The 26843-nt window shown below is 44.2% G+C and overlaps 1 protein-coding gene and 1 pseudogene across 2 annotated transcripts in view; one reads left to right on the top strand and one right to left on the bottom strand.

The window, feature by feature from the left end:
- PRMT8 (protein arginine methyltransferase 8) overlaps positions 1-10120 on the bottom strand; it is an 87507-nt gene extending 77387 nt beyond the window's left edge. Inside the window, exon 1 of the mRNA XM_084878441.1 lies at positions 9230-10120. Within this exon, the coding sequence (XP_084734567.1) occupies positions 9230-9307 (78 nt within the window). The 5' untranslated portion in view covers positions 9308-10120. The remainder of the gene's footprint in view (positions 1-9229) is intronic.
- A 2995-nt stretch (positions 10121-13115) lies between these two features.
- LOC311619692 (ras-related protein Rab-11A-like) overlaps positions 13116-26843 on the top strand; it is a 42471-nt pseudogene continuing 28743 nt past the window's right edge. Inside the window, exon 1 of the transcript in view lies at positions 13116-13289. The product of the transcript in view is annotated as a ras-related protein Rab-11A-like (transcript). The remainder of the gene's footprint in view (positions 13290-26843) is intronic.

Below are 26843 nucleotides of genomic sequence, written 5' to 3'. Positions count from 1 at the left end.
CACTCAAGGGGATAACATGCTGTTACCATATTGGAGATGAGAAAACCAAGGCACGGATGACTGCAGGAACTTGTGCAAGCTAGCAAGCAGCAGGCTGAGACCTGAATCCAGGCATACTCATTCTAGAGGCTGCATCCTTAACCTCCACACAAAACTACCTCAGACTGAGAAGTCAGTGGCCCACATGGTTTAATTGTTTGGAAGGTGCCAAGAAAGTCCTTATGCTTCCTGACCTCCAGAAAAGCCCTTCATATAAGCTACTCATGTGCTCTACCACTAAATTCTACCACTAAAATAATTCCTCTGGCAGCAACAAAGCAAATCCCCTGGGAGGCTGAGGAGATGGAGTACACAGGGCCTTTTGCAGACTGACAGCTCCAATCAACCATGAGCCCTTTCCCATGCATGGAAGCTAATCAGTTCCTTCCCAAATCTCCCAGCGAGTGGTAGCTAGTGAGGGGCAAAGGTGAGGTCCAGCTTGAGGTTGGGGATGTGAAAAAAAGTGGGAAAGAAGCCCAAATAAACAGCAGAACACATTCCAACCCTGAGAGCACCCTGTCCCACTACTTATTAGTGCTATAATATTGGTCAAGTTAAACAACCACCGAAAATTTCCATTTATTCAACTGGAAAACGGGAATATCAAGAATTGCTTTGTAATCTTGTGGTGCAAATGAAATCAGGCAGTTCTTAGAAAGCACTGCACACTGTGCCCCACACATAATGGGGACAATAAAATGGCAGCTCTTATGTAATTACCGCTACTGCTCAAGGATAGAAGGTCTCAAAAAGGGAAGCCGGGGGCACAGAGGACAGTTGAGGGAGCAGTAGGAAAGGGATTTAAAGGAGAGTGACTATTTTCACTGGATTTGCAACTATTCCAAAGCCTGCTATGTATTCATTCAGCCTTTCAGCCATTGTCTACTCAGACCTATTACATGTGTTGGATGACGTTGGGGATTGAATCAAGTTCCTCATAAAGATGCATTGAAATTCTAACCCCTGTTACCCATAGATATGACCTCATTTGCAAACAAGTTTTTTACAGATGTAATTAAGTGAAGATGAGGCCATATTGGATAGAGTAGCCTCTAGTCCAATACGACTGGTGAAGAGGTACAGACACACACAGGGGAGAAGGTTCTATGAAGACAGAGGTAGGGATTGGAGTGATGTGTGTACAGGCCAAAGAATGCTGAGCATAGCTGAAAACCACAAGAAGCTAGGAAAAGGGCAAGCAACAAATTTTCTCTAAGAAGCTCCAAAAGGAACCAACCCTGCTGATATCTCAGAGTTCTAGCTTCCAGAACTTTTCTCACATCCCCAACCTCAAGCTGGACCTCCCCACACCAGCTCCACTTGCTGGAAAACTTGGGAAGGAACCGATTAGCTTCCATGTATGAAAAAGGGCTCGTGGCTGGTTGGAGCTGTCAGTCTGCCACAGGCCCTGTGTGCTCCATCTCCTCAGCCTCCCAGGGGATTTGCATTGTTGCTGCCAGAGGAATTATTTTAGTGGTAGAATTGTGAGCACATGACTAGCTTATTTCAGACTTCTAGCTTCCAGAACTGTGAGAGAATACATTTCTGTTGTTTTAAGCCACCCAGTTTGTGGTACTTTGTTATAGAAGTCCTAGATAAAGAATACAGGTGATAAAACTATAGAGATACCGTAATTTTTTTAAAGTTCCTATATATATTTTTTAAAGTTCCTATCCCATAGCAGCTGCTATTCATTTCATCCCAAGAAAGAAGCTGGATGAGAGTTCAAGTTCAATGCAGATGCCCTTGGGTCTAGTTTCCTATGAGGTGTACTTTGTGACACAAAAGTTTTCCCAAGCATGAGGACAGCTTAGATGAATAGATGGTGTGAAATGATGATCCCAGCCACAAATTATAACAGGTCCTGCCACCCTCAGGGCATAGCATTGAGGACAGTGAAAGTAGGAATGGCAAAGTAATAGTGGAGGCAGGAAAAGAAGACTGGGAAAGGAAAAGTGGGGATGAAGTCCTATTCTTTGTTTCTTCCAAATCCACCATTCTTATCTCCCCATTCTTTCTTTTCATGTTTTAAGTTTCTACTCTGGCCCCTCTAATGCCTACACAACCTAGTAGACTGGGAGGGAAAAAAAAAATCTTGATGGCTAGAAAATCAGAGTTTAAGTGCCAGCTCCACTACTTACTAGCTATGGGATCTTGGGCAAGTATCACTAACTTTCTATGCTTTTGGTTTCTTTATCTGTACAATTGGGATACTATGTAACTCAGAGTGTTATGTATCAATGCCTGGTGTACATTATGTAACATGTCTGTGTGCAACTATGATGGCATGCATTAACATTATGATATATGTCAAAGCATTTTAAGTGTCGTATGAAAAGCAGAGCACTCTCATTATGCAGTGTTTCTCTGTTTTTTGATATTACATATCTGGATACGTTAGAAAATTAGCACACAAAAAACGAAACAATAAATCTGATGCTAGATTTAAAGGAGGTAGGCATGGTATTGACTAGGACTAAACAAGGCCTCAAGACTGAAGAGCTTTGTGATATTGGGCAAGTTTTTCTATCTCTTAGTTTAAAAATGATCTGACTTTTCATCCAGCTCTAAGATTCTATGACTTTATTAAAATGTGCACATCAAGCTGTTTGCTCTTATAAAACTAAATTAAAAAAAAAAAAAGATCTTTACTCATGGGTCACTCAATACAAATCTGGGAAAGCTGTGATGCTTGAGGGAATTCTAATAACTAGTGAAGTAGGAAAACCAATTGATGTGTGAAATATCCCATAGGCTGGATAACACAGGAGTGACAAATATCAAATACGCCTCTCCCAGCTATTCCGATTAGAGGGCTCTCACCAAATTCCAGAAAAAGGGGTTGGCCTCACCTGGGACAAAAATTAGTAAAAAAAAAAAAAAAAAAAAGTGACAGTCTTAAGACAGCCCAAAATGCAAAGAAAACTGGCCAGTTTTTGTCTCATTTTAGAATAAGATGAACAGAGGTGACTCTGGTTGCAATAGAAGAGACATCTCAGACATAAGGAAGAACTTCCTGACAAGCGGTTTGGGGAAATAGTCTTTTCTGAAGTTTTTTATCAAGTGGCCAACTGGGTGAATTAAGTAAGTGTGCAACAGAAGCATGGGTGGGTGACCTTTTGGAGGTTTCTTCCTGCCAGTGCTCTCTCTGTTCTCTCACTGAATCCATTTACAACACAATGTCTGCTTTTTACACATCATCCTTCTGCTTCCAGTTACCTTGGCAATTCACATATTGTCATGTTGCCCACTTTTTTTCTGTTGGCACAGTAGACTCAAGGTGCAAGTACTGTTTTTACATATTTTTGCATGTTCCACAACTGGCATTCATGCGATAATCACTTCACAGCGCAGTTAGCAATGAGGAGGAAATGAAACCCACTCCTGGATTGGAGATGGGAGTACTGTGTTTCACAAAAACCCAATTTAGGACTCTAAGAAAAGCCAAATTTCCCAGGGAAAAAGAAATGTGGGTATCTTCTTAATTCTCCTGAGCACATTTATGGACTGAAATAGGTGTTTGCTGAGGGAAGAAAAAATTGATCTGGATCATTCAATGGAGAAACAAGAAACTGGGAGAGTTCATCCAGTTTTCACTCTTTTGGCAAAATTTCCAAATGCTAGCAGAATAATAATCATGAACAGTTAATGAGCACTCACCATATTCTAAACCTTTTGCATGAATTAACTCATTTAATCATCACAACAACCTTATGAATCCCAAGAGGTTCAGTCATGTTAAACATAACACATTTAAGTTCAGAGCTGGATTAAACTAAGCAGCTGGAGCTGGAGGATACATGGTTAGGTAGCTCCCTCTCCACCCTGCCCCCTTCAAGAAAGAGACATGGATGCAGACCATCCTCAGAGAAGCAGGCCTACATCCTGGGGCCCTCTTCCTCCTCACTCCCTGACCCTTTAGCTGAAAGGAACTCCCTGAGGAGAGCCATCCATTAGCTAAAACCACCAGCATCTGCCATGTCAGAGGTCAGCTCAGATCTTCCCACAACTCACACTGCAGCATTTATTGGGATCCTTAATCCCTCTGTCCTAAAGTGGGATTTTCCATTACCCATAACTACTCTCTCTCCCTGAGTCAGTAAGGCAATAGAACACTCAAATGAAAATCTCCAAAATGACTCCTCTGTTAAAAACTGTTCTATCACCCTTTATGGCTCTCCTTTGAGGTGCTAAAACCCTAATCAAAGAGTCATCACCATCAACAATGCATCAGACTTTCTCCAAGACAGCTGCTCACAAGGGTCCATTATCCCCCATGGTGTATAATTGGGCATTGTGACTAATTCATTTATCTGCCATTCAGAAGAACACCACACAGTAAGAGTCCGTAATGCTGAGTATTGAACAGAAACATGAATAATCAAAATGTGCCCATGCTTGCAGCACCTTGATCCCCAGGATATTTACTCACTTTGAGTTTTAAAGATCAACAGGAATGTAAGAATAGCAGAGGTGGGAGCTAGGAAGCTCAGTTTCCAGAAAGCTATGAGTGACAAAAACCCAGGAGACTCATGAACTTGTTCATAATTCCATGAAGCAATTCAGAAGACATTTATCAACATTTATTATTTACTGTGTGTCAGGCACAGTGTTCAGAACAAGGTTAATTTTTAAAAGCTCATTATCTAACTGGAGAAACAGACATAAGTAGCCAATGATCTTTAATAGGAAAAGTGAGAGGCAGGGTTCAAGAACAAGGAGAAGGAGCACTCACTCTCTGTGGGGGTAGAGGATTAGTGGCAGATCTGGGAAGGCTGCCCAGGGGAAGTGGCCTTTGAGTTGGGACTTGCAGGTTGAGGGAGACTTTTTTTTTCCCCAGAGAGAAGTGGTGGAGAGCAACCCAGGCAGAAGGACCAGTATGCACAAAAATATTCAGGCATGATGATGATGCCAGTGGCCTATATAGAGAATTGTATGGGGCAGGTATTAAAGGACCTATGCTAAGAAAACTGGGCTCTATCCTGTATCCTATATGCAATGGGGCTGCCACATAGTGAACTTTAAAAGAGATGTCTAATTATGAGCACATGTTTAGGAAGCCCAGTGAGTGTCAGAATGCGGCTGGATTAGGAAAGAGGAGCAACAGTTGAGAGGCTACTGCCTTAGTTGGGGCAGAGGTGAGGATGACCTCCACGGGCACTGAGAGTGGACTGGACAAAAGAACCAGATAGGAGGTTTTGCAGACATTTCAGAAGGTTTCTGGTGATGTGTGGGGAACAAGGGAGAAGAAGAGGCTGATGAGAGTGGGCACAGATATGTGATGATGCCCTCAGCTGAGGAGGAGGAAGTGAGAGGGCAGGGCGGGGTGAGGGGGCAGGGCTGGGTAAGAGGGCAGGCGGGGTGAGAGGGCAAGGTGGGGCGGGCCCAGCTCCAGGTAAATGGCCCCTAGGCCTAACCCAACCAATTAGGTCAGCCAAGGTAGCTGCACCACCCTCCCTATATAACCCAATTGATATGTTAAGTTCTTCCTCTTTCTCCCCATGCCCTCATTGGTGTAAGAGGGACTGAGCTCAGACTAGTCCGAAATAAATACAGGCTTTCTGCAATTGCATCGGATTCGGCTCCCTGGTAGTCTTTGGGGTTTAAGACACTTGGGCATAACAGAAGCATATTTGAGGGAGCCAGAGAAAGCAGAAATGCAACTAACATGTGCCAGGGGCCCCACATTACCTTATGCCCACAAAGGGAATCAGCTCAGGTTAAAAGAACAGAGGCCAAAGTGGTTAAAGAGTGTACTCAGGGCCACCCAGTGCCAACCATGCCTTCCAAACCTGGGCTCTTGAAGTCCCCAATGCCGAAGCTCCAGACTTTGTTAAGAGAGGTTCGGCTCACAATATAAGTAGTCTTATTCTTCACTTTCTCCTTGCCTAATAATTAGAATATCTTTCCCTATCTTTACCTTGTGAAGGAATACCTTCTAGCCTGGCTGGTGTTGTTCAGTGGTTGGAGTATTGCCATGCACTGATTCCCAGTCAATGCCTTAGTTGGGGTAGAGGTGAGGATGGCTTGTAGTTTTAATCCCCAGCTCTGGTGGGGGCACATTCCAGAGGCAACCAATTGATGTGTCTCATTCAGGTCAATGTATTTCTCATGTCGATTTCTCTCTCTCCCTCCCTCCCTTCTTTCTACTCTCTCTAAAAATAAATGGAAAAAATATCCTCAAGTGAGGATTAACCACCACAACAAAATTTTTAAAAAAGAACTCCCATCATCTTTGTCTACCTCCAATATTTCATCTCTGCCTTCCAAAGTAATCCTCACTTCCTCACATCCATTTACACAAGGCATCTTTTTGGAGTAAGAATGTAGGGCAAAGGGCAAAGAATCAGAAGTGGGATCAAACTGTATTCCAAGACTGGCTTTGCCTGCCAGGTGACTTTCAGAAATCACTGGACCTCTCAGCCTCAGTTTCCTCAACTGTAGAGTGGGGACAAAAAATACTAACCTTTGCTTACCTCACAAGATTATTGTGAGGATGAAGGGAGGTAAGGTGCTTGCAAACAACACCACCAAAGGGCAGGAAAAGGTGATACAGAATTATCTGAAGATCTGGCACCACTATCCACACTGAAGATCTGGAGAGCAGGGGCCTGGTGGTCTCCATCTTTAGTGCTGGGGTACCTAATTGTTCCTAATACGAGTCCGTGTTCACAAAGACATGTCCAGTTAAGAACAGGAACCACTACCACCATCAGAGCAGCACAGACACAGAAGCACCACAGAGGCATCCTTGCCTCTCTCTCCCACCATACATGCAGGCAAACCTACAATTCCCCACTTTAGAAGTATTGCTCTAGTGCTGGCATTTCAAACAGCCATTTCCTGGGGCGGTGGGGGCGGGGGGGAGGAGACACACACAAGTGATTGTCACATTGCCTGGATGGCTTCATTGGGCATGTTTGAACATCAAGTAGGTCTGAATTCCTCTCCTCCTCAAAAACTGAACCCCAGACTCATTCCCCTTTAAGCAGCCCCCTTCGGTTTGTCCCACCCACTGCCACTCTGTGCAACGTTTTTGTTTTTTGGTTTCTCCCCCGCCGCCCCCCCTCAGAGGAGCTCAGAGCCTCTACTGCTATTTTCATTGATGCTTTGAGCAGAGCTGGCATGTGCAACTGCTGAGAAGGGGGAGCGCAGAATCGCAGAGGAAGCAGTAAAAATAGCCTGGCGCGTGTTGTTATGCCTGCGATGGACGCCTTTAACCCTGCGATGGACGCCTTTAACCCTGGCTGAGGTGGGGACTCAGCAGAGGCTCCTGCACACTGAGGAACTCAGCATGGGTCTGCCAACAGCCAGGTTCGGGAGCTACAGACTCTAAAGAACTTTTTTTAGGAACTGAGAGGGACAGGGTGGGGGTTGGGGGCGCGAGGGGGTTGTTTCTTGCTTTCAGCGCTCCAGCCACCTGGCAGTACGGACTGCTACGTGCTGCTAGTCCAACACTTCACAGACGCGCAGCCTTGACTCCTTGAGCTATTTTTAGAAACCTCTTCCGCGGGTGGGTGATCCGAGAGAGGAGAGCGAGGCTACTGGTAAGGCTAACTCTCCGCTGTGAGGCTAAGAGCCTTGCACTACACATCATTCTCAATGTCTGCTCTCTGGTGGGGAGGAGTGGGGGAGAGCAAGCGTCCTGGGGATCGCACTCTATTGGCTTTGCCCTAACTCAAGGAGAGGGCGTTAGCTACTGAATACCCCACTGTTTTCAAGCCCCAGAGCGTGTTTGTTTCCAAATCGACAGTTGCCAGATGCATGCTGCTTCTAGTCTCTTAGAAAATGGAATTGTTAAAAGCGTTGCTGCCTACGCTGTGGGGGCAGGTGTTAGCTGCAGTTCAGACCTCTGGGGAAGGGTCTCTGCACCTTTTTTTGCATCCCAGAAAGACAGAGGGACAATCCCCGCGCCACACCTTCATCCCTGCCCCACGCTTCATATGGGTAACCATATGTGAACTGTATGGCAGCCCCACCAGACAGCCGGCTATTAATAGAGCCTGGAGAGTTCACTCCCTGCCTTTCTCCTGCCGCCGAGTAAGGAATGATCACACACTTACCCCACTCCGCCCCCACCTCGGCTCACCGCTCTCCAGGAAGGTAAGGGGACTGCCCACGCTGATCCCCTTCGTGACTACAGGTGCCCAGAACTTACGGACTAATCCAGTTGTAAGGATAGCAAGGGTCAGTGCGAGGCCAGAGAACAGAGCGGCCAGTATTGGGACACAAAACCCAGTAGGGCTCTTTGCGGCTCAGGGCCAACTCAAGAGTAGAGAAAGGGCAGCTATCGGGCATCCAAAGGCGGGGGCATGAGCGCAATTTGAGGAGCTAGAGCAACATTCAAAAGCTGCTGCGGGATGAATGACTGCAGACCCATTTGACGCTGCAGCCCTGGGGGCGAGCAACCACCACCACCACCACCACCACCACTACCTCCACCACCGCAGCCGCTGTCACCGCGGTGCGGGCTCCGCTGCGGCAGGAGCGGGCGCTGTCCCTGGTCCTGAAGGTGGTCGCGCTCGCGCTCCCTCCCTGGGTTTAGCGCCCCAGAGAAGGCTCTAAAATAGTATGAGGATTTCAGACATCTCCATGGCCCCAAACTGAGCCGGGTGGTCTGTTGGCGGTGCCCAAGTCCCACTGCCAGCCCAGCTTTTGACCCCTACGGCTGGGAGGTCCCCGCGGTGCTGCGGGGACCGGTAGCTCAGGGACTCGAGCTTGAAGGGTAAAGCTGAGACAGCTCTGGAGATGGTCAAGGCACTGCAGGGAGCAGACCTGGCCCCAGGATTATCCGTCCCAGCTCTGCACAAAGCCGGAACTCGGAAGCCCTAACGGAGCAGGGGAGAGGGCAAGGGAGCGCAGCTGCCCAGGAATTGGGACTTGGGGAAAAGAGAAGCAAGCAGCGGGTGTTAGGAGAGAAAAATGGGGTGAGCGCGACTCTTGCATTTTCAAAAGGAGGGGGACCTGAGACATACACTGGCTCTCCCCCCACCCCAACACACGCGCGCGCACAGACACACACACACACACACACACACACACACACACACACAGCTGACGGATGGAACTGGAGAAAGTTTGGCTCTAGGTGTTGAGCGGCCGCGGCAGCAGCAGCAGCGACAGCGGCGGCGCGGCGGTCGGGTGGGCAGCCAGCCGGGGTCGCGGGGCGCCCGGCCGCTCGCCTCCTTACCTCGGCGGTGTTCTCGGCAGCGTTCTCCGCCATTTTCCTCCTTAGGAGCAGGCAGCGGGAGGAGTGTTTCATGCCCATAAGAGCCAGCAAGGGTTTGGTGATACACAGATAGTAGAGAAAGAGAGAGCTAGTGTAGCTTTAAATGAGAGAGAGAGAGAAAGAAAGCGAGAGAATGGGAGGGAGGAATAAAAATTAAAAAAAAAAAAAAAAAAAGCCCAACCCAGCCCCTCTGCCGGAGCGTCAGCCGATACAATCAAGCACAGTGGAGTCTTTCCTTAGTCTCCACTTTGTTTTATTTCCTCCCTTCTCATCTGCTTCGGATTCCTTCGCACAGTTTCAAGTTCTTCTGGCGCGCCCGACCCCCTCCCCGCCCCTCTCCGCCCGCGCTGCGGCTGGGGAGGAGGGAGGCAGCCCGGAAGGCTCCGCGGTGGCGGCGGCGGCGGTGGCGGCGGCGGCGGCGGCGCTCTCCCCGGCTGCTCGCAAAGTCCGCGGGCCCGAGGCAGCCACCAACTCCTCTCAACTTCTGTGGATCCGCCGGGCGAAGCAACACGCTTCCTGCGCGTCTCTCCTAGGGGCTGAGCCGGGTGAGTGGGGGCGGGGAAGGAGGTTCGGTGGAGCAGGCTGGGCGCAGACTGAGAGCTCCCAGCGCCCCCGGCCCGCCCCCTCCGCCTGCTGCGAGGGTCTCTGGACCGCCTCCGCTCCCCGGCGGCGCTGCGGACAGCTTGCACGGGGGCAAGGGCTGCGCGGACGCTGCAGGGCCACGCGGGGAGCTCGGAGAAAGCAGGCGCCAAAGCAGGACTCTTGCAGGTTCTTAGACCCGCGTGTGCGTCCTCCCACAGAGGACAAGCTCTGGGCAAGATTGGGCCATGGTTACCTTGCCCCCACCCCAACTCTCCTGCTCCTCTGCCAATCCCTGGATCCCTCCTTGGGGAAGGGTTTGCGGAGCAAACGGGGAAGGTGTCTGGAGGAAGGAGGGTCCTTAACTCTTTCAACTCTAAGACTAAGTATGATGTCATGGTCTCCCCTTTCTCCCTCTCTCCCTCCCCAGGGCGCTTGGGGCTCCAAGCCTCCCTCAGGGTAAGAGGGTGGGGCGAAGGTTCAGTCAGAGGTGGCTGGGGAAAGAGGGCGGAAGAAAGTCAAATGGAAGAGCCTGATGTCCTGCTCCCCCTAACCTAATTCTCCCTGACTTCCACCCCCACAAACCCATTTCTCTTCTCCCTCTTCACCCCTCCCCCCTTGTCACCAGATTTTGAAGTCCTTTTTATGGAGAGAGGGAGGGTGTCATATACCCATTAGGATTCTCTTGATCCTTTTTAAAGGGAGTTTGGGCGGCAGCAGGGGGTGTGAATTTTTATACAATGCATTCCTGTCTTTACTTTGAGAGCTTTTCCCCCTCCCTTCTTACTGGCCATCTGTCAACTGGTGGGAATCAGAATAAGGCACGGGGGAGAATCCTACTCTGTCTCTCCCATTACAACAGGCCACTCAAGCCGGCTCTTTCAAAGACCGCTGCACTTTCAAGCTTTCAGCCCACAAGTCATGAACAGGGACCTCAAAGATGCTCCCTGAGCATCCTGGCTCTCCTCTCTTCATCCCTGTACTTACATGGGAAGATCAGTCCTCTGTGCATGTCCTATCTGTTTTTGAACATCACCTTTGGCAGCCAGGAAATGTGAACTTGATTGTCCTCAACTAACCCCAGAATCCATTGAAATGGGCTGGAATCTAAGGATGCCTTCATCACCTGGTTCTAAGGAAAAGAGAGAACACATTGCAATAAGTGAAGGAAGGAGAGGAAGGGATGGATAGTAAGAGAAGTGAAAAGAGAATGGGAAAAGAGGCCAGAATATATGTGTGTGTGTGTGTGTGTGTGTGTGTGTGTGTGTGTGTGTGTATGAAGGAACAAATAAATTAGAAGAAAGAAAAAAAAAGAACTTAATCTCCTTAACCTTTTTCTTTCTCACACCACAGACCTGTATTAGTGTTGGGAGTGTGAGTGAGCAGAGGATTTGGCAACACCTGGTCATTCTCCTTCCCTTTCACATCCCACCAACTTGCAGAAAGTGGTAGGAGGATAAATAAGGTGAAATCTAATGACTTTAAATCTAAAGAATGAACTCCATTTTCTTTAGGTATCTTTCTCAGAGACAGCTGATCCCCTACCAGGAGAGTCCTAGTACTTGCCCAATCAAGGAAAACCAGAAAGGAAAGTATCCTCACAGCTCTTTAGCCCAAACCTCTCATTTTACAAATAAGGTCATTTGTTCCTGACCCTTCAGCCAGCTATGGGGATTTCTGAGAGCAGCTCTCCAGCCTTCTGACTTCAGTCCTCTCCTCTGACCCCACCCCACACTGCCTCTGCCTGCCATTCTGTGACTAACTGGGAAGGAGGGGAGCTGAGACAAGCTCCCACCAAAATAGGCTGCTGCCTGTGCATGATTATGTTGCTATGAGAACCCCAGTGGGTGTGTTTCCTCTGTTCTCTGTTGAAATCTTTTGCTTTGCTTGGCTTCTCCCCAAGCACAGACACTGCTCCCCTTGGAATGGGGAATGGAGAGGCTGGGATGGAGAGCGCTATTCTCGTGGCAAGAATTTTCTATTCCAACCCATTCAACCCAGAGTCAGCCAGTGAAGTGGTTCCATCATGGCTGGAGGACAAGGGAGCTGTCTTTTTTGTTGTTAATCCTCTCCTGAAGATATTTTTTCCTTTTTTTTTTTTTTTTTTTTTTTTTTTTGAGAGAGAGAGAGAATAGAAGGAATGAGGGAGGGAGGGAATAAGGGAAATGGGAGCCAGGGAAAGGAGAAGGAGAGAAACACCCACCAATGTGATAGAAACACATCCATTGACTATCTCCTGCACATACCCCAACCGTACCATGCTAGGAATCTAACCTGCAACCCAGGCACAGGCCCCTGACCAGGAATCAAACCCGTTAGTGCATGAACCAAGGCCTACCACTGAACCATGCCATCCAGGGCCAAGTGAACTGTCTTGGAGGAGGATCTTCCAGTCCTCTGTTGAGACATTTTAGAGCAGAGAGGAGTTGTCTTTGCTATGCTTCCATTTAATTACAAATTCACAAGCAAAATAGTTGTTACTTTATGACACATTTTGGGGTGGTGTGTTCTTACACAGCAAAAGGTTACCTAAAAACCCATCTTTCTAGGGTTTTAAAAATTGTGTGATGCATGAGACATGCTTAACACATAGTAGGTATTTTGTTGTATTTCTTACCATCTCTACCATTCATAAGAATTCAGTCTTCTTTGTCTCTCTTGCATAAGTATATTAGGTTAATTAATTTATCATAGTCATTCTTCGAAGAAAGGCATGCCTAGCTCATCAGTAAGCACTGGGCTTGGCAAGAGGCAACAAAAGATATGGATCTGATCATTGAGAAGTGCTTAATTTAGTCACCTTGAATGTCTTGAAATGTACAGGACTTTTGTAGAACTTTGGAAGGGATTTTCATGGGGAGCAAGAAGAAATGTGAGATGGCAAGGTATAGGGAATTCAACAGGACATGAGTTAAATGGGCAGTCTGAGACAATAAGTTCTACTAAGTAAAGAGTTCCCAAAGCATATTTTGCTATGTCACTTTTCTTAACCTAATCAACACAACATATTGAATAGTACCTGTGAAGTGCTAGAACAATGCTTGGCTTATGGTAATAGCACAGATATTGTGTTAACATTTGCTAGGCCCTGTCCTAGGTTCTGACAAACTTCTAGAGCACTTATTACACCGTAGAGACTCTTCTAGTTTTACTGTGCTCTCAAGCAGTCTTTCAACAGTCATTGCAGGGACAAACTGGAGAAAGGAGACTTAGAATGTCAGGTCAAGCTCCAAGGACCAAAGCCAGTGCAAGAAGGAAGGCAACAAGAATGATTCAAGAGGGTCGAGAGGAAGAGACGACAACTGCTCAGGAAGTCATTGAGATGAGCATCAAGAGGAAGCGGGCCATATCAGCTCCTTGTTCCATGGAGGTTACCAAGATGACAGGAGCATCAGTATCTTTGAATCTGAGCCAGGATGCACTGGAGAAAGTGGCCAGTCAAGTCAGAGTCTTTATGGAGGCTGCTCAAGTTCAAGCCATGGAGTAAGGATGCAATATCAAGAGCGTGTTGTTACAACTAGTGGATACACTCAAAGGCGCGCAAGGGAACAAATATGGGTTGAAAGCTCTTGATGAGAAGCTTGATTCAGTTCTAGATGAGCTTAAGACAATCCATAAGGATCAGCTGAAATGAAGGCGAAGATGCATTAACTGAATCTCTCTTTATTTCCAGGATTCTGTGTAAGAATCCACCAATGGGCAAATTGATGTAGCATCATGTCTGCATCCACAGCCTGTCATCTAAGAAACACGTCAAGTTCAAGAGGAATCAAGCACAGGAACCTCACAACAAGAAAATACTTCAAGATCTACATTTCTTGGACTGTTTTCCTGAGCACATATAATCAAATCGTGACTTGCTTGCTTGGTGATTGGCTATTAGGTGTGAGTCAATAATGAAAGAATCCCAAGAGCACTTATGTATTTTAACTGCTTCCAGACTTGGAAATATGAGGAAGTGAGCAAATTAATCAATCATTAATGAATCATGTGACTATCTTTACTGAGTACATAGCTTAGAAGAAAAAAAAAAGAAGAAAAAAAAAGTCATTGCAGTAGGTACTGTTCTTATCACTGCATAACAGATTAGGACACAGAAATCAGAGAATTGCCAAGTGGTAGAGTCCAGGTTCGAATCTAAGATGCCTTATTCCGAAGTATGACTTTCAAGAGGTTAACCAGTTTCTGGAAGCAAAGCAATGGTTCTCAACCTTGACTACATAGCCAAATCATCTGAGCAGCTTTCAAAACACCAGTGCTTTAGTTCCACATGCAAGGAGTATGATTTAATGGGTCCTCGACACCAGGAATTTTTTTAGGTCCCAGAGTGATCTTAATGGGCATTTATGGTTGATGACAATCAGATAAATATATTTTGAGAAGATAAAAATACCAACAGAGAAAGAAGATCCTTAAGTTATAGAAAGGGTCCCCAAAGCTATAAGCATACCCAATTATAAAAAGGTCCATTTCAAATACAAAGGTTTTTGAAAGCCACAAATACCATGAGTAAAGTTGTGCTGATGGTTGAGCCAGCATGCAAAGGTTGGAATGAGACTCTTGGGGAGGGCTGTAATTGGAAAAGTTATCCAAATTTATGAGATGCCACAGAAAAAAGTGAGATTCCTGTCACTAGAAGGGTCAGTTAGACTATTTGGCATAGCTATTGCTACAAACCCTAGAAGGTTGAGCAAAGCCTCTAGGGGGTCCACCTGCCCCATGCTGTGACTGCATAACTGTCTCATCTCTGAGCCCTCCAGAAGGTGAAGACTAGGTATGGTAGGCTCTACTTCAGGAGCCAACCAATACTTCCTTGGCTGCCTAGGCTGCAGGCAGCCCCACATCTGTGCAAAAGCCTTCACAGTCTTTTTTTTTTTTTAATAAATCTTTATTGCTCAGATTATTATAGGTGTTCCACTCCCCCCCAATATCTCCCCTCCCTAATTCCTCACCCCACCCCTGTCCTTACCCCCCGGCCATGTCTTCATCCATAAGTATAAGACATTTGTCCAATCTTTTCCCACACCCCTCAGACCCCCTTCCTCTTGAGAATTGTCAGTTCACTCCCTTTCTATGTCCCTGATTCCATTATATTCACCAGTCCATTCTGTTCTTAAAACTTTTTATTCACTTAATTTCTAGATTCACTTGTTGGTAGGTATGTATTTGATGTCTTTTTGTTGTTCATAATTTTTATCTTTACCTTCTTCTTCTTCTTCTTCTTCTTCTTCTTCTTCTTCTCCTCCTCCTCCTCCTCCTCCCCCTCCTCCTCCTCCTCCTCCTCCTCCTCCTCCTCTTCCTCCTCCTCCTCCTCCTCCTCCTTCTTCTTCTTCTTCTTCTTCTTCTTCTTCTTCCTCTTCTTCTTCTTCTCTTTCTTCAAGAATATCCTTCAGCATTTCATGTAATCCTGCTTTGGTGGTGATGAACTCCTTTAGCTTTTTCTTGTCTGTGAAGCTCTTTATCTGACCATCAATTCTGAATGATAGCTTTGCTGGGTAGAGTAATCTTGGTTGTAGGTTCTTGCTATTCATCACTTTGAATATTTCTTGCCACTCTCTTCTGGCCTGCATAGTTTCTGTTGAGAAATCAGCTGACAATTGTATGGGTGCTCCCTTGTAGGTAACTAACCATTTTTCTCTTGCTGCTTTTAATATTCTTTCTTTGTCTTTTGCTCTTGGCATTTTAATAATTATGTGTCTTGGTGTGGTCCTCTTTGGATTCCTCTTCTTTGGGGTTCTGTGTGCTTCCTGAACTTGTAAGTCTATTTCTTTCACCAGGTGGGGAAAGTTTTCTTTATTTCTTCTAATAGGTTTTCAATATTTTGCTTTCTCTCTTCTTCTGGCACCCCAAAAATTCTGATGTTGGTACGCTTGAAGTTGTCCCAGAGGCTCCTTACATTATCTTCAGATTTTTGGATTCTTTTTTCTTTTTGTTTTTCTGGTTGAGTGTTTTTTGTTTCCTCATATTTCAGATCTTTGGTTTGATTCTTGGTGTATGTTCAGTTGAGTTTCTGTATAATCTTTCAGTGTATGCTTAATTTCTGACTGGTCCTTTTCCTTTTTTTTTTTTTTTCATTCTCATTAAGGTCCTTAAAGCTCTCATAAAGTTTTTAGAAGATACTTGATAACTTTATAAATGTGGTTTTGAACTCTATGTCATCCCGTAGTTTGCTTTGCTCCATTTCTTTCATTTGTGACATGCTTCTGTGTCTCTGCATTTTGGCTGCTTCCCTGTGTTGATGGAGTGGCTTTGTGTGGTAGGTAACCTATAAGGGCCAGTAGCTTAGCCTCCCCAATCACCTGAGGTGGACGGTCTTGGTACACCCCTTTGTGGGCTGAGTGCAAAATCTTGGTGTAGTTAAGTCTTGATTGCTGTTGGTACACTGGGAGGAATTGTCCTCCAGGCCAATTGGCTGAGGGATCCCGCTGTGTTTATAAAGGAAGAACTGCTGTTTTTGAGACACACTTATGGTGCAGGACTTGTTTCAGTGGGGCTTTGGTGCTTACTGAGTCTATCTCTTGAATGTGTCACTTGCGGATGTGAGGAGTTGAAATCTGTGTCTCACACTGTCCACTAGGTACAATGGCTTGTGGATCTCCAATGGGGTGCAGGTCGGCTACTGTCTGAGGTCACCTTTCAGGAGCTACAGTCCTCTTCTCCCTGCTTGGGATTTGTAGATTATAGAGCTGTCTGAACCGGTTTGCAAATTTGCTAGGTTAAGCGGTGATTGTGAAAGCCATTCATATGCAAAAGCCGCTGTTTGGAGCTTGGGTGAGTTTGTAGGTTGTGTGGGGCAGGGTCTCAGGGCATCACTAGGCTAGGGCGTGGCTAACAGCAATGGCTAGCAGCCAGCTGTCCTGCGCCTCTAACTGTGTCCCCACATTTCGTGCCCCAGCGCAGCAAATAATTACTCCTCATGAAGCTCTGCAAGCAAGCCACCCTAACTTTCCGACCCGATGGCAGACAGTCCAGCATCTCCCCCTAGGAGTTTGGGTCCCATGCACCTCCCCTTAGGGTTGAAGAAAGCAATGCCCGCTGCCAGCCAGGATCCCCGCCAGCCTAAATCGTGTGCGCCCCCGTACCTCAGCTTTTCAGCATTTGTGCACTGAATGCTCATTTCTCTTTCCATCTAGTTGTAGAACTTCCACTCAGCCAGCTCTCACTTGTCTCTGGGTAATAGACATTTTGTCTTTTAATTGTAGTTTTGAAATGGTTGTGCATGGCCGCAGTTTAGGTGTTTACTTAAGTCACCATCTCGGGTCCTCCCAAGCCTCCACAGTCTAAATGTTTTCTAGCTGAAGACTTAGTTATTTCTTAAACCATGTTCTAAAAAACAACTTGCAAGAGTACCACCAATGTCTGCAAAGTAATTTTTGTTTTGTTTTGTTTTTCTTGGCCATTAAAACCATAATGTTATTTCTTCCTTGCTCTGATAACGTTGAATCAACTCACTCTGGTGAGTTGTTCTGGATATGATATTGTTTGAGTATTTTTTTTCTAGCATGTCAGGAGGCATTTTCTTAATAATTCTGTATTAACAGCTTTGTCGTTGGTGTTTTATGCCCCTAAAAAGCTGAATATTAGACTATTGTTACCTGCCTTTCTCTCACAGCCTCTGAGAAGAACCCAAAAGACATTTAAACATTTTCTCAATGACTTGTGATGGGACCCCAAACTTCTTTGGAGAAGGGGGAATAATAACAGAGCCCTAAAGACACTGAAATATTTGTTAAATGCTGTCACATCAGAAATTAGTTTTTACCTCTTGATTGCATTCTTTCTCATTTCCTCCTTTTCAAATCTTTCATTAAAGGATTGCTTTTTTCTAGAAAATCTCACCTGAACACCTCAAAATAAGCTAAAAAATCAATTCCGTCTGTCTGGTGCAATAACTCAATATACATTTTCTTCAATTAGCAACTACTATGAAACAAGCACTGTGCTGGGTGTTCTAGAGTAAAAAACTGAAAAGACATAATATGGATTAATTCTTATAGGTTAAATGTAGCTATAATCAATGGCTTATAGTCAGGTAGGCTCTGTGAAAAGTACGTATTGGTGTGGACAGGGAGACTCTGGGGGCTGTAGTTCCTGGATAAGAAGTAAAGTAGCCTCCAATCAAGTAAGGCTGGGGACATAGTCTTTATCAAGATATTAAAGTTCTTGTGCACTTCCAAAACTTTCATAAATAAATAGTTTTGCAGCCTTGCCCCCTGATTATGCACTGAGGTCACAAGGGGCATAACACATTGTGATCTGCCCTAGTGCGGGGCTGGTTTCTGGTGATTCAGGGTTGGCCCAGCCTGAAAATGCACAATGAGCTGAGATGGTTAAACAAAGCTGCTCTTGGTTCCATCTGCTTCCTTTCTGGACCATTTAACTATCCTGATCTCTTCTCTTCCCAGAGGCTTTGTTATTTTAATTTAAGCTTTGTTAGATTTTCTCAAATTTAAAACTGTACCCCTCTAGGGTAACATTAACATTTTGCTGTGTATCCTCCATTTTTTTGCTCATACAAATGTGCTCATATACCTATGAGCATGTGCTCTTAGCATATGTTGTGTAAAAGTGGAATCATACTGTATACATTATCCAGCTGAATTTCTTTTCAGGTCATTACATATAAATCCAAGTTATTATTTTTTAGAAGCTATTTGATGTCTCACTGTGTGAATAAACCAGATTTTTTAAAATCAAGACTCTACTGATGGACTTTCATATCATGCCTAGTTTCCTCTCATTCTAAGCAATATTGCAATAAATGTTCTTCCACATACACACTGAGTGGCCAGATTATTATGATCTCTGAGCGCATAATATTCTGGCCACTCAGTGTATATCCTATATAATAAAAGGCTAATATGCAAATTGTCCCCTTGACCAGGAGTTTAACCAGCAGGCAGGCCAGCCAACCGCCCATGTCCCCTCCCCCTGGCCAGGCTGACCAGATCCCACTCATACACAAAATCATGCACTGGGCCTCTAATATATATATATATATATATATTGAGTGGCCAGATTATTATGTGTTCAGAAATCATAATAAACTGGCCACTCAGTGTATATTGTCATAACAAAATTTGATTTCTCAGACTGTAGCTTGAACTCTTGGCACAAATCCAACCTTTTTTCTTCTCTCTTGTAATGTCAAGTGCAAAAATACCTACTAAGAAAAAATAAAAACAACATTTAAGCCCTGGATCAGGCACTTGAGGAGTCAGGTCAATGATATAAGAGATACAATCCTTTTTCTAAAGTTGTTTCCTTCACCAAGTGCTTTTACAATGGCTGGGACAGGGTTCATGAGAGAAGCTGAGACATGGGATAGTTCCCTGGAGTGATACCAGATTGCTTCCAAGCGCTGGGCAGCATGGCATGAATTTGATGTTACCAAGAGGTTCTTGGTCTGAAAAACAATAAGGATAAAAATTGGCATCAATCACCTGTCATGCAGGTATAATGACCACAAAAAAGACTCAGACCTGTGGGGTCACCCTCAGTGCCTTTTCTCTGAGAAGGCTGTCCCTATGTGATGATGGAATGCCACTGCTGTTTGTACATAGTGCCTAATAAAAACACCACCACCTGGAAAACCACTCTCCCCTGCTCTGCAGACAGTCTTGTTGGCTCCCTTTTAAATCAATATCTGCTGTATTCAGACTTTCCCACTTAACACAAGGTAACCTTCCCATTTAACACCTCCCATTTGAGTCTATCAGAGGGTGCTTCAAAGTGTAAGAGAAGCCCAAGGGGGAAAGAGGTGAGGGGAAGGAGCCATAGGCAGAGACTGGGAGAAGGAGTAGGGGCTTTATAACCTACAGACAGACCAGTAAGTTCACTGTTTTGCTGTTTAAAATGGCTTAATGGGCCTCTCTCTTTAGCAGAGGGACTGTTAGAATCAAATGAGCCAATGAAGATGACACATTTAGCACAGTTTGGGAGAAACAGTGTTTTAATAAAACTGAGTTTTCTTCCCAACATCTCTTCATAGAAGACTATGTCTATTCGCATAAGATAGACATGTAGTGTGGTGTGGGAAAAGAGCATCACTGCAGGGGTCAGCGGGCCTGTGCCCCAATCCCAACTCTGCCATTAAACAGCAGGGTGGCCTTGAGAAAGTTACTCTACCTCTCTGGGCCCATTACCTCTTTATTAAAATAATGGGTTTGCATAAGACAAGCCCTATATGCCCACCCTCTCTGCTTTGTCATTTTATGCATGGTGTGAATTCACCCAATCACAACAAAAGCTGGTCACATGCATCTCACACCCAAATTCAACGCCAATGGCCAAAATGAAGGCAGGAGAGTAGAATGTCCCTCCCACTCGTAGGAGTGATGGAATGGAAAGTTTCAGGTCAGAGATTCACAAAGGAGGCCTGCACGTAGAGTTGATTATAACATCTACACCTGCACTGGGCTGTGGTTAAGACTTTCCAGAGGAATTCTCTTTTTTAAAGAGTGCTGTTTGACTTCTGCAGTCTCAAAGGCAATACCCCAGCAGCCATTACAAATAGTCACTATTAGATTCCCCTATTGCCTATCAGGGACAGAGCTCCAATGTGGGGGACCACTGGATTTCTGGATCACACAGACTACTGTGCTATAGTCAACATAACCCCATCTGTTCTCAAAGATCCGTGTCAAAGCATGAATAGTGTAGATCAGCAGGTTATCCAAAAATCATTTCTCTTTGACTCAGTTTATGTATCTAGATACTCATAAGTAGAATTTCTACCTGTCTAATGATTCTTGGTTTCAAACATATTCAAATTAATGTACTGTCATCCTGCAGACACAATGGTAGCTATGGATGATGGTCTGGGTACCTAGAGTAGCCAGCCAAAGCCCCTTTTTACCAAGGGCAGTCCACTCTGTGGCTTATTCACCTCAGGGAAGCAGAAGTCCACTATCATCACAGCACACCTCTCACACTCAGGGATTATTCAAGTTATTCCACAGAAAAAAACTATGTGAATGTTAGGTGACATTTTAAAACCACACAGCAAGAGAAGAGTGGCTGGCTTTGATTTCTTGGACCATCCAGGTATCCATTTAATTAAAATGCAGCTGTGGTTTCCAGAGGAAAGGGTTTTCCTCTCCTGGGATGGAAATGCTGCTGGCAAAGTGTCTCCTGTGGGTACAGTTGTTCTCTCCTAGAGTCTCAGAGGGAGAGCAAGCATGGTGACCTCAAATGGTGACTACAGGCCATGTGCCTTTTTCAGGCCAGGCAATGTGCTAACTGCATTATACACATTGCCCCACTGAATCCTCATACCAACCCCAGGGGTTAGCTGCATTGCTCTCCCCATCATATAGGTGATGAAAGGGTGGCTCAGGGAGATTAAAAAATTCAAGTCGCACCCTAGTAAGGGATTGAGGCCCATGCCTCCCCACTCCACCAGTGGAAGGAGCACAGACCTCAGAAGGCACTGACCTGATTTAAAATCCACAGTCTGATATTTTAACTCTGTGACTTAAGACTTTCTCTGAGTTCAAAATTTCTTATCTGTGGAATGATTTTGGTCTGGTAAAAGTATTGTTCATGGTTGCTATAAAGTGCTTACCCCAGAACCAGGCTCATCATAGGCCTCAATAAATGGGCACAATAGCATGCGGCATAAGGCTGGATGTGACCCACTTAGCTCAGCAAAACTGCATCAGCTGTTACTTTAGACTGTCAGGCACAACTACATGTGTAGGAGTGCATCCCCTTCCAGAGGCCGAAGTAACTGTCAGCCTGGCAATGGCTCTAGACAGGCTAGCCATCTAAATGGCACCTGTCACCCTGTATTATGCTGCAGCTCTTTCTGTCACATCTGTTTAGTAACTGTTCCAAATAGTGTCACTCTGGGTTGCATACTATATATGCAGGTATGGAAGACATTGATATTTTTTTTTTAACTTCTGGAAAACTCAGTTTATGCTGTGGCCAAAGCTGCCACATAACATCAGGACCTACACATGCTGGGCAAGTGTAGGATTACATACAGGTAGGAGGGAAAGATGTGTACCATATAAAAACTCTGTACAGCAGGTTCAAGAACCAAGAGACCTTTTTATTCCTGGCTACAAAGGGCATCAGGCCATGTGCATTCAATGCTTTTTGGAGGGTGGGGAAAATTATCAGACTATTCTTTCCCCAAGATCAGAGGATCTACAGGGGAGCAACTTCACCTTCCTTGGCCAAGAGCAAGTAAAATTCAGGAAAGCCTTCCCAAGACTGTTACAGTGGCTGCCTCTTGTGGGTATTTTTTTAAGTGGAGAGAACACTAATAAGAGGAAATAGAATCAGGGGATAGGACACATAGCTTCAAGGGTCCCCTACTTGCCTGGCCAGTGTGCTCAATGGTTGAGCATAGATCCATGAACCAGGAGGTCATGGTTTACTTCCAAGTCAGGGCACATGCCCGGGTTGTAGGCTCAATCCTCACTAGAGGGTGGGCAGGAGGCAGCTGATCAATGATTGTCTCTTACGACTGATGTTTATATCCCTCCCTCCCTCTCCCTTGCTCTCTGAAATAAATTTAATTATGTATTTTTAAAAGGGTCCTTTACTAGATTGCACAGTCTATGAAATTACAATAAAAGGCCTAAAAAATATTAGCCAAGGTGCTGGGGGTTTTCTGAAGACAGTCCATTCTGCTTGGGTGATTTCTAGCCTCTCTCTGATTTAGAGAGCTGGGGGAACCATGTGATGAAGGTCCATCTAGGTGAAGGGAAGATCAAGAAGTGCTCTGCTCCACACAGTGCTAGGCCCAACCTCCACAGGAGAAGCTACCAGGAGGACACAAACTTGGGCTGGGAATATTAGTCCCTCATGCTTTTCTCAAACATGATTATGCAAAGAATAGAAATTGAGGGAGGTGGGGGGAATTTCTTCAATAATATATGGATTTTTAGGAAAGCTTCCAAATCCTACCCTGACAAAAGATCCATACCACTTCCCAGCCAGAACCTGTTGTACCCCAGCTCAGACTCTGACCCCTACCAGGAGGTTTCCTAAAGCAGCACTTTGTGGATTCCCCAGACTTTTGGTACCTATAGCCTCCTAAAACATTTTTGTTTCCTTCCTTCCCAAGCTGTCGGGCCTCTTCCTAACCAGTCTTTCCCCTGTCCCAAAGTGCCAGGCCACTGGGCAGAATTCCCAAAGGCCAGGCCATGTCTCCCTCTGCTCAGCTGTGCATATGACTGATGTTCTGATCCATCTAGGCCTGCCATTGTACTGCTTCCAATCAGAAGAAGACAAGAGGTGTGATTACTGTAATCCAGAGCATCAGTCTCAGGAGTCAGACAATTTTCTCAGCCTCATCCTTTCTGAGCACTCATGGGATGGATTTGAGAATTAAGAGATTGCAAACATTTGCTAGGGTGGTAGAAACCCCAGCCAGATAGCCAAAACTCTTTAGGCTTCAGAGACAAAGGTGTTGGAGGAGGAGTGAGAGAATATTATCAACATGCCATGCCCATTCCACATTTTAATACAGCGAACCCACAGGGACGCACAAGATCTTCTCTATGGGTAAGGCTTTTTTTTTTTTTTTTTTTTTTTTTTTTTTTTTAAGTGAAGCGGTGAATAGTAAACTCTTGGAATCAAGAATGTCCAAAATGACTTTTTCACCTTCACACTTGAGTGACAGTTTAACTGGGCATACAATTTCAGGATCAATATCTTCCCCAATACCACAGTACTGTGAATACAGTTTCACTGCCTTTTTGTGTCTAATATTGCTGTGAGAGATCTGTTGTCACTCTCTTCTTTTTTAGATGATCTTTTTTCTTTTTCCCTTTCTCTAGAAATTTTTTTCTTTCCTTTTCTTTCTCTTAAGCAGTTTTATTTTATTATTATGATGTATCTAGTTGTAGGTCTTTTTCATCCTATTTCTCACTTGGTTATCTTATTTAATCTTGGGATTTTTGTCTTATGCTGTTTCTTGTCTATCTTCTTGCAAATTTTCTGGTGTTCTTTTTTTTAAATTTTCTTCTCTTAATTTCATCCATTCTATCTTCTGAAACTTAGTGTAGACAGATGCTGGAATATCTGAATATGTTCTCCAGTTCCAACTTTTGTTTCCATATTTCCATTGCATGATCTTTTAGATCATATACTTAAAAGATTTCTTCAGTTTCATCTAGTTCATTAATTTATTCTTCAATCATGTCCACTGTAGGTCCAATCCTTTTGTTGGTTTTAATATTTAGGCAGGGGGAGGGAGCAGGAAAGAACATTTATAAAAATATATATCTTTTATTGATTTTTTACAGAGAGAAAGGGAGAGGGATAGAGAGCCAGAAATATTGATGAGAGAGAAACATCAATCAGCTGCCTCCTGCACACTCCTATTGGGTATGTGCTCACAACCAAGGTACATGCCCTTGACCGGAATTGAACCTGGGACCCGTAAGTCCACAGGCTGATGCTCTATCCACTAAGCCAAACCGGTTAGGGCAGGAGAGAACATTTTAAGTTTCTAAGATCTCTGGCAGATTTTTTACAAATCTGAAGCCTGTACTTATTGCAAAAGCTCCAGAAAAATCTTGTTTTTTTACACTATTAAAATTTCCTTGGGTGTGAACTTTTGCTTACTGTAATCAGTACCTCTTTTCACAGAATTGGTTTTCCACACATTTTTGATGTATTCTGGGTACATACTTATTTTTGTACCATAAAGTCCATATTAATCTGGTCAACAGAGGGAAGGAGTGGATGTACTGTGGGGCAGGTTTTACTTTGGCCTATCCAATGTAAGTGAGGGAAGGTGCCTGTTGTTGGTAAAGTGCTACATTAGGGAGTATAAAATGAACATCTTTATTCTGAGTTCTCATGGCACTGTTCTGTCTCTCTAACCAAGCATCCAACCAATATCTGTTGCCTACTGCCTGCCCTAAGGAGGTGGAGGGATTCACCTGTCTGACTTATCTTTTTAGTAACCCCAAATGCTTACCCTGTCATGTACTCCAGGTTTTCTTCTGCCCCATGTCTGCCACTTCCAGGTCTGAAACTTTTTTAGCAATCTTTCTATAGGGACATCTGAAACTTGTGGGTTTTTTTTTTTTCTTCATCAATTTGATCTTGACTATTTTCTATACTTTAGGGTTTCTCCAGTTTCTGATGTACCAAAAACAAAAACAACCTTTTTTGTTTGCTAGCATCACTTATATATATTCTTTCATTTCTGGGAATTTTTATTGGAAGGGTGAGAATGCCAATTTTTCTTAATCCCTCAACTTGAGCAAAAAGACATGATAGGCTTCTCAATAAAGAGTTGTTGGTTGAGTGAAGGGTTTCTAATGTCTTGCTGTACATTTTATTTAAAAAGGTTTACATTTTTAAAATAATTGTTAATTCATTGAAATAGTAACTGATCTCAATATGTTCCACACCCTGCCATTTTAAGTGGATGCAGAATGTGGGATCAGATGGTAAGATCTTTGGCCCCAATTGTATGGCCTTCCTTGCCTTCCTCTAATTTCCAAGGATTGGTAAATTGAAAAAGATCCTAATGTTTTTAATTAATAACAGATATCCACACAGGCCAATGCCTGATGATTTCTCCTGATTTTATAATGTAACTTTGTAACCCTTCTGAAGTATTAGGAAATTTGGACTCAAGAGAAGGGGATAGTTCTCTGATTACACAGAAGGATAAGAAACCAGTGTTTTCCTACTCTGTCTTTGAAGTACTCATAAAAGTTTAGTGACACTCTTTTATTTTATGTCATCAGAGTACAAGTTTCTGTCCTGTAATTCACACTCATAATCTAGGAAGCAATTGCAGCCATCAAACACATTATGGCTTCCTACAGAATATAAAAGGGTCCCAGCCAAGATTCTGTAGAACAAATCCCTGCCTGGGCTGGCAGGGTAGATGATGGGACATCACTCATAACCTCAAGAAGAGTTATGTAAATAGATCTTGAAGATGCTGATACCCCTGGAAAATTTATCAATAATGTGGACACTTCCCCTCAATTCATCAAGTCCGGGTACTGACCTCAAGGTCCTGCTAACTTTCATCTTTATGAAACCTTTCCTGGGGCCTTCTAGCCATTGGGAATGTTGTTCCATAAACTCTTAAAGCATTATAGATGGTGTCACTCACTTTGACACCACACCTTATAGAGTTTTGTCTTACTTTAGACAAGTTACATCCAACAACTATGATTATGCAAAATACAATTTAAGGGAAGGAAAACACTCTCAAAAAAGGAAAATAGGCATCAGTTGTCCATACAATAATCCAACCACCAAGCTGGTTTATTACCCGTAAGTTAAGCTTGCTCATTAAAAACAATTTTCTTGTCCCTCCAGTTGCCCTTCAATTTGTTATGATTATAGCCTAGTAGGCTCCAATGCAGTAAGAACAGCTAGAACTTGGCATAATGAGAAATGATTTGGAAGAAAGAAGCACCAACCACTAGAAAAGGTTGGGGGATATTCAAGGAAAGGTCAAGTTAGGACCAAACCATTCAAATGACTGTGCTCTGTGAATTCTGTTTCCTAAGACAGAGGAGAATATCCTTTCAAAGATCTCCATCAAAAGTATTCACATAAAATATTTTAGAACTTAACAGGCCATAAGAATATCCACTGAAGGGAAATCTAGGCACATGGGGCATCCCATGTTCAAACCAAGATGAATAAAATAACTCAAGCCACCTCCTACTTTTTTGTTGCACAGGTGCTTAGCTATGTTCAGACATCTCAATTCTCAATTATAAGCTCAGAGAGGTTTTATTATTTTGTCTTGTTTTTCCCCATTAAAGTTATCCCAGTACTGAGCACATTCAAGTTGAATGAATGAATGAATGAATGAATGAACACATCTTACTTCTGATACCTTTCTCTAACTTTTGTTTGTATGTTTCACGTTCTGGAGAAAGATTAGAAAGCAGATTTTTTAACAGCTAGAAAGCCTTGTAAATAGGTACTGCAGTCCCACAGTTCTCATTAACACACATTGTTTAGCCTCGTCATCATTTCCATAAGAAAATTA

This window comes from Pipistrellus hanaki (genome assembly GCF_964339955.1).
Source record: "Pipistrellus hanaki genome assembly, chromosome: 3".
Lineage (NCBI taxonomy): Eukaryota > Metazoa > Chordata > Mammalia > Chiroptera > Vespertilionidae > Pipistrellus > Pipistrellus hanaki.
The sequence above is the reverse complement of the archived record's forward strand: the minus strand, read 5'-3'. Positions and strand labels throughout refer to the sequence as shown.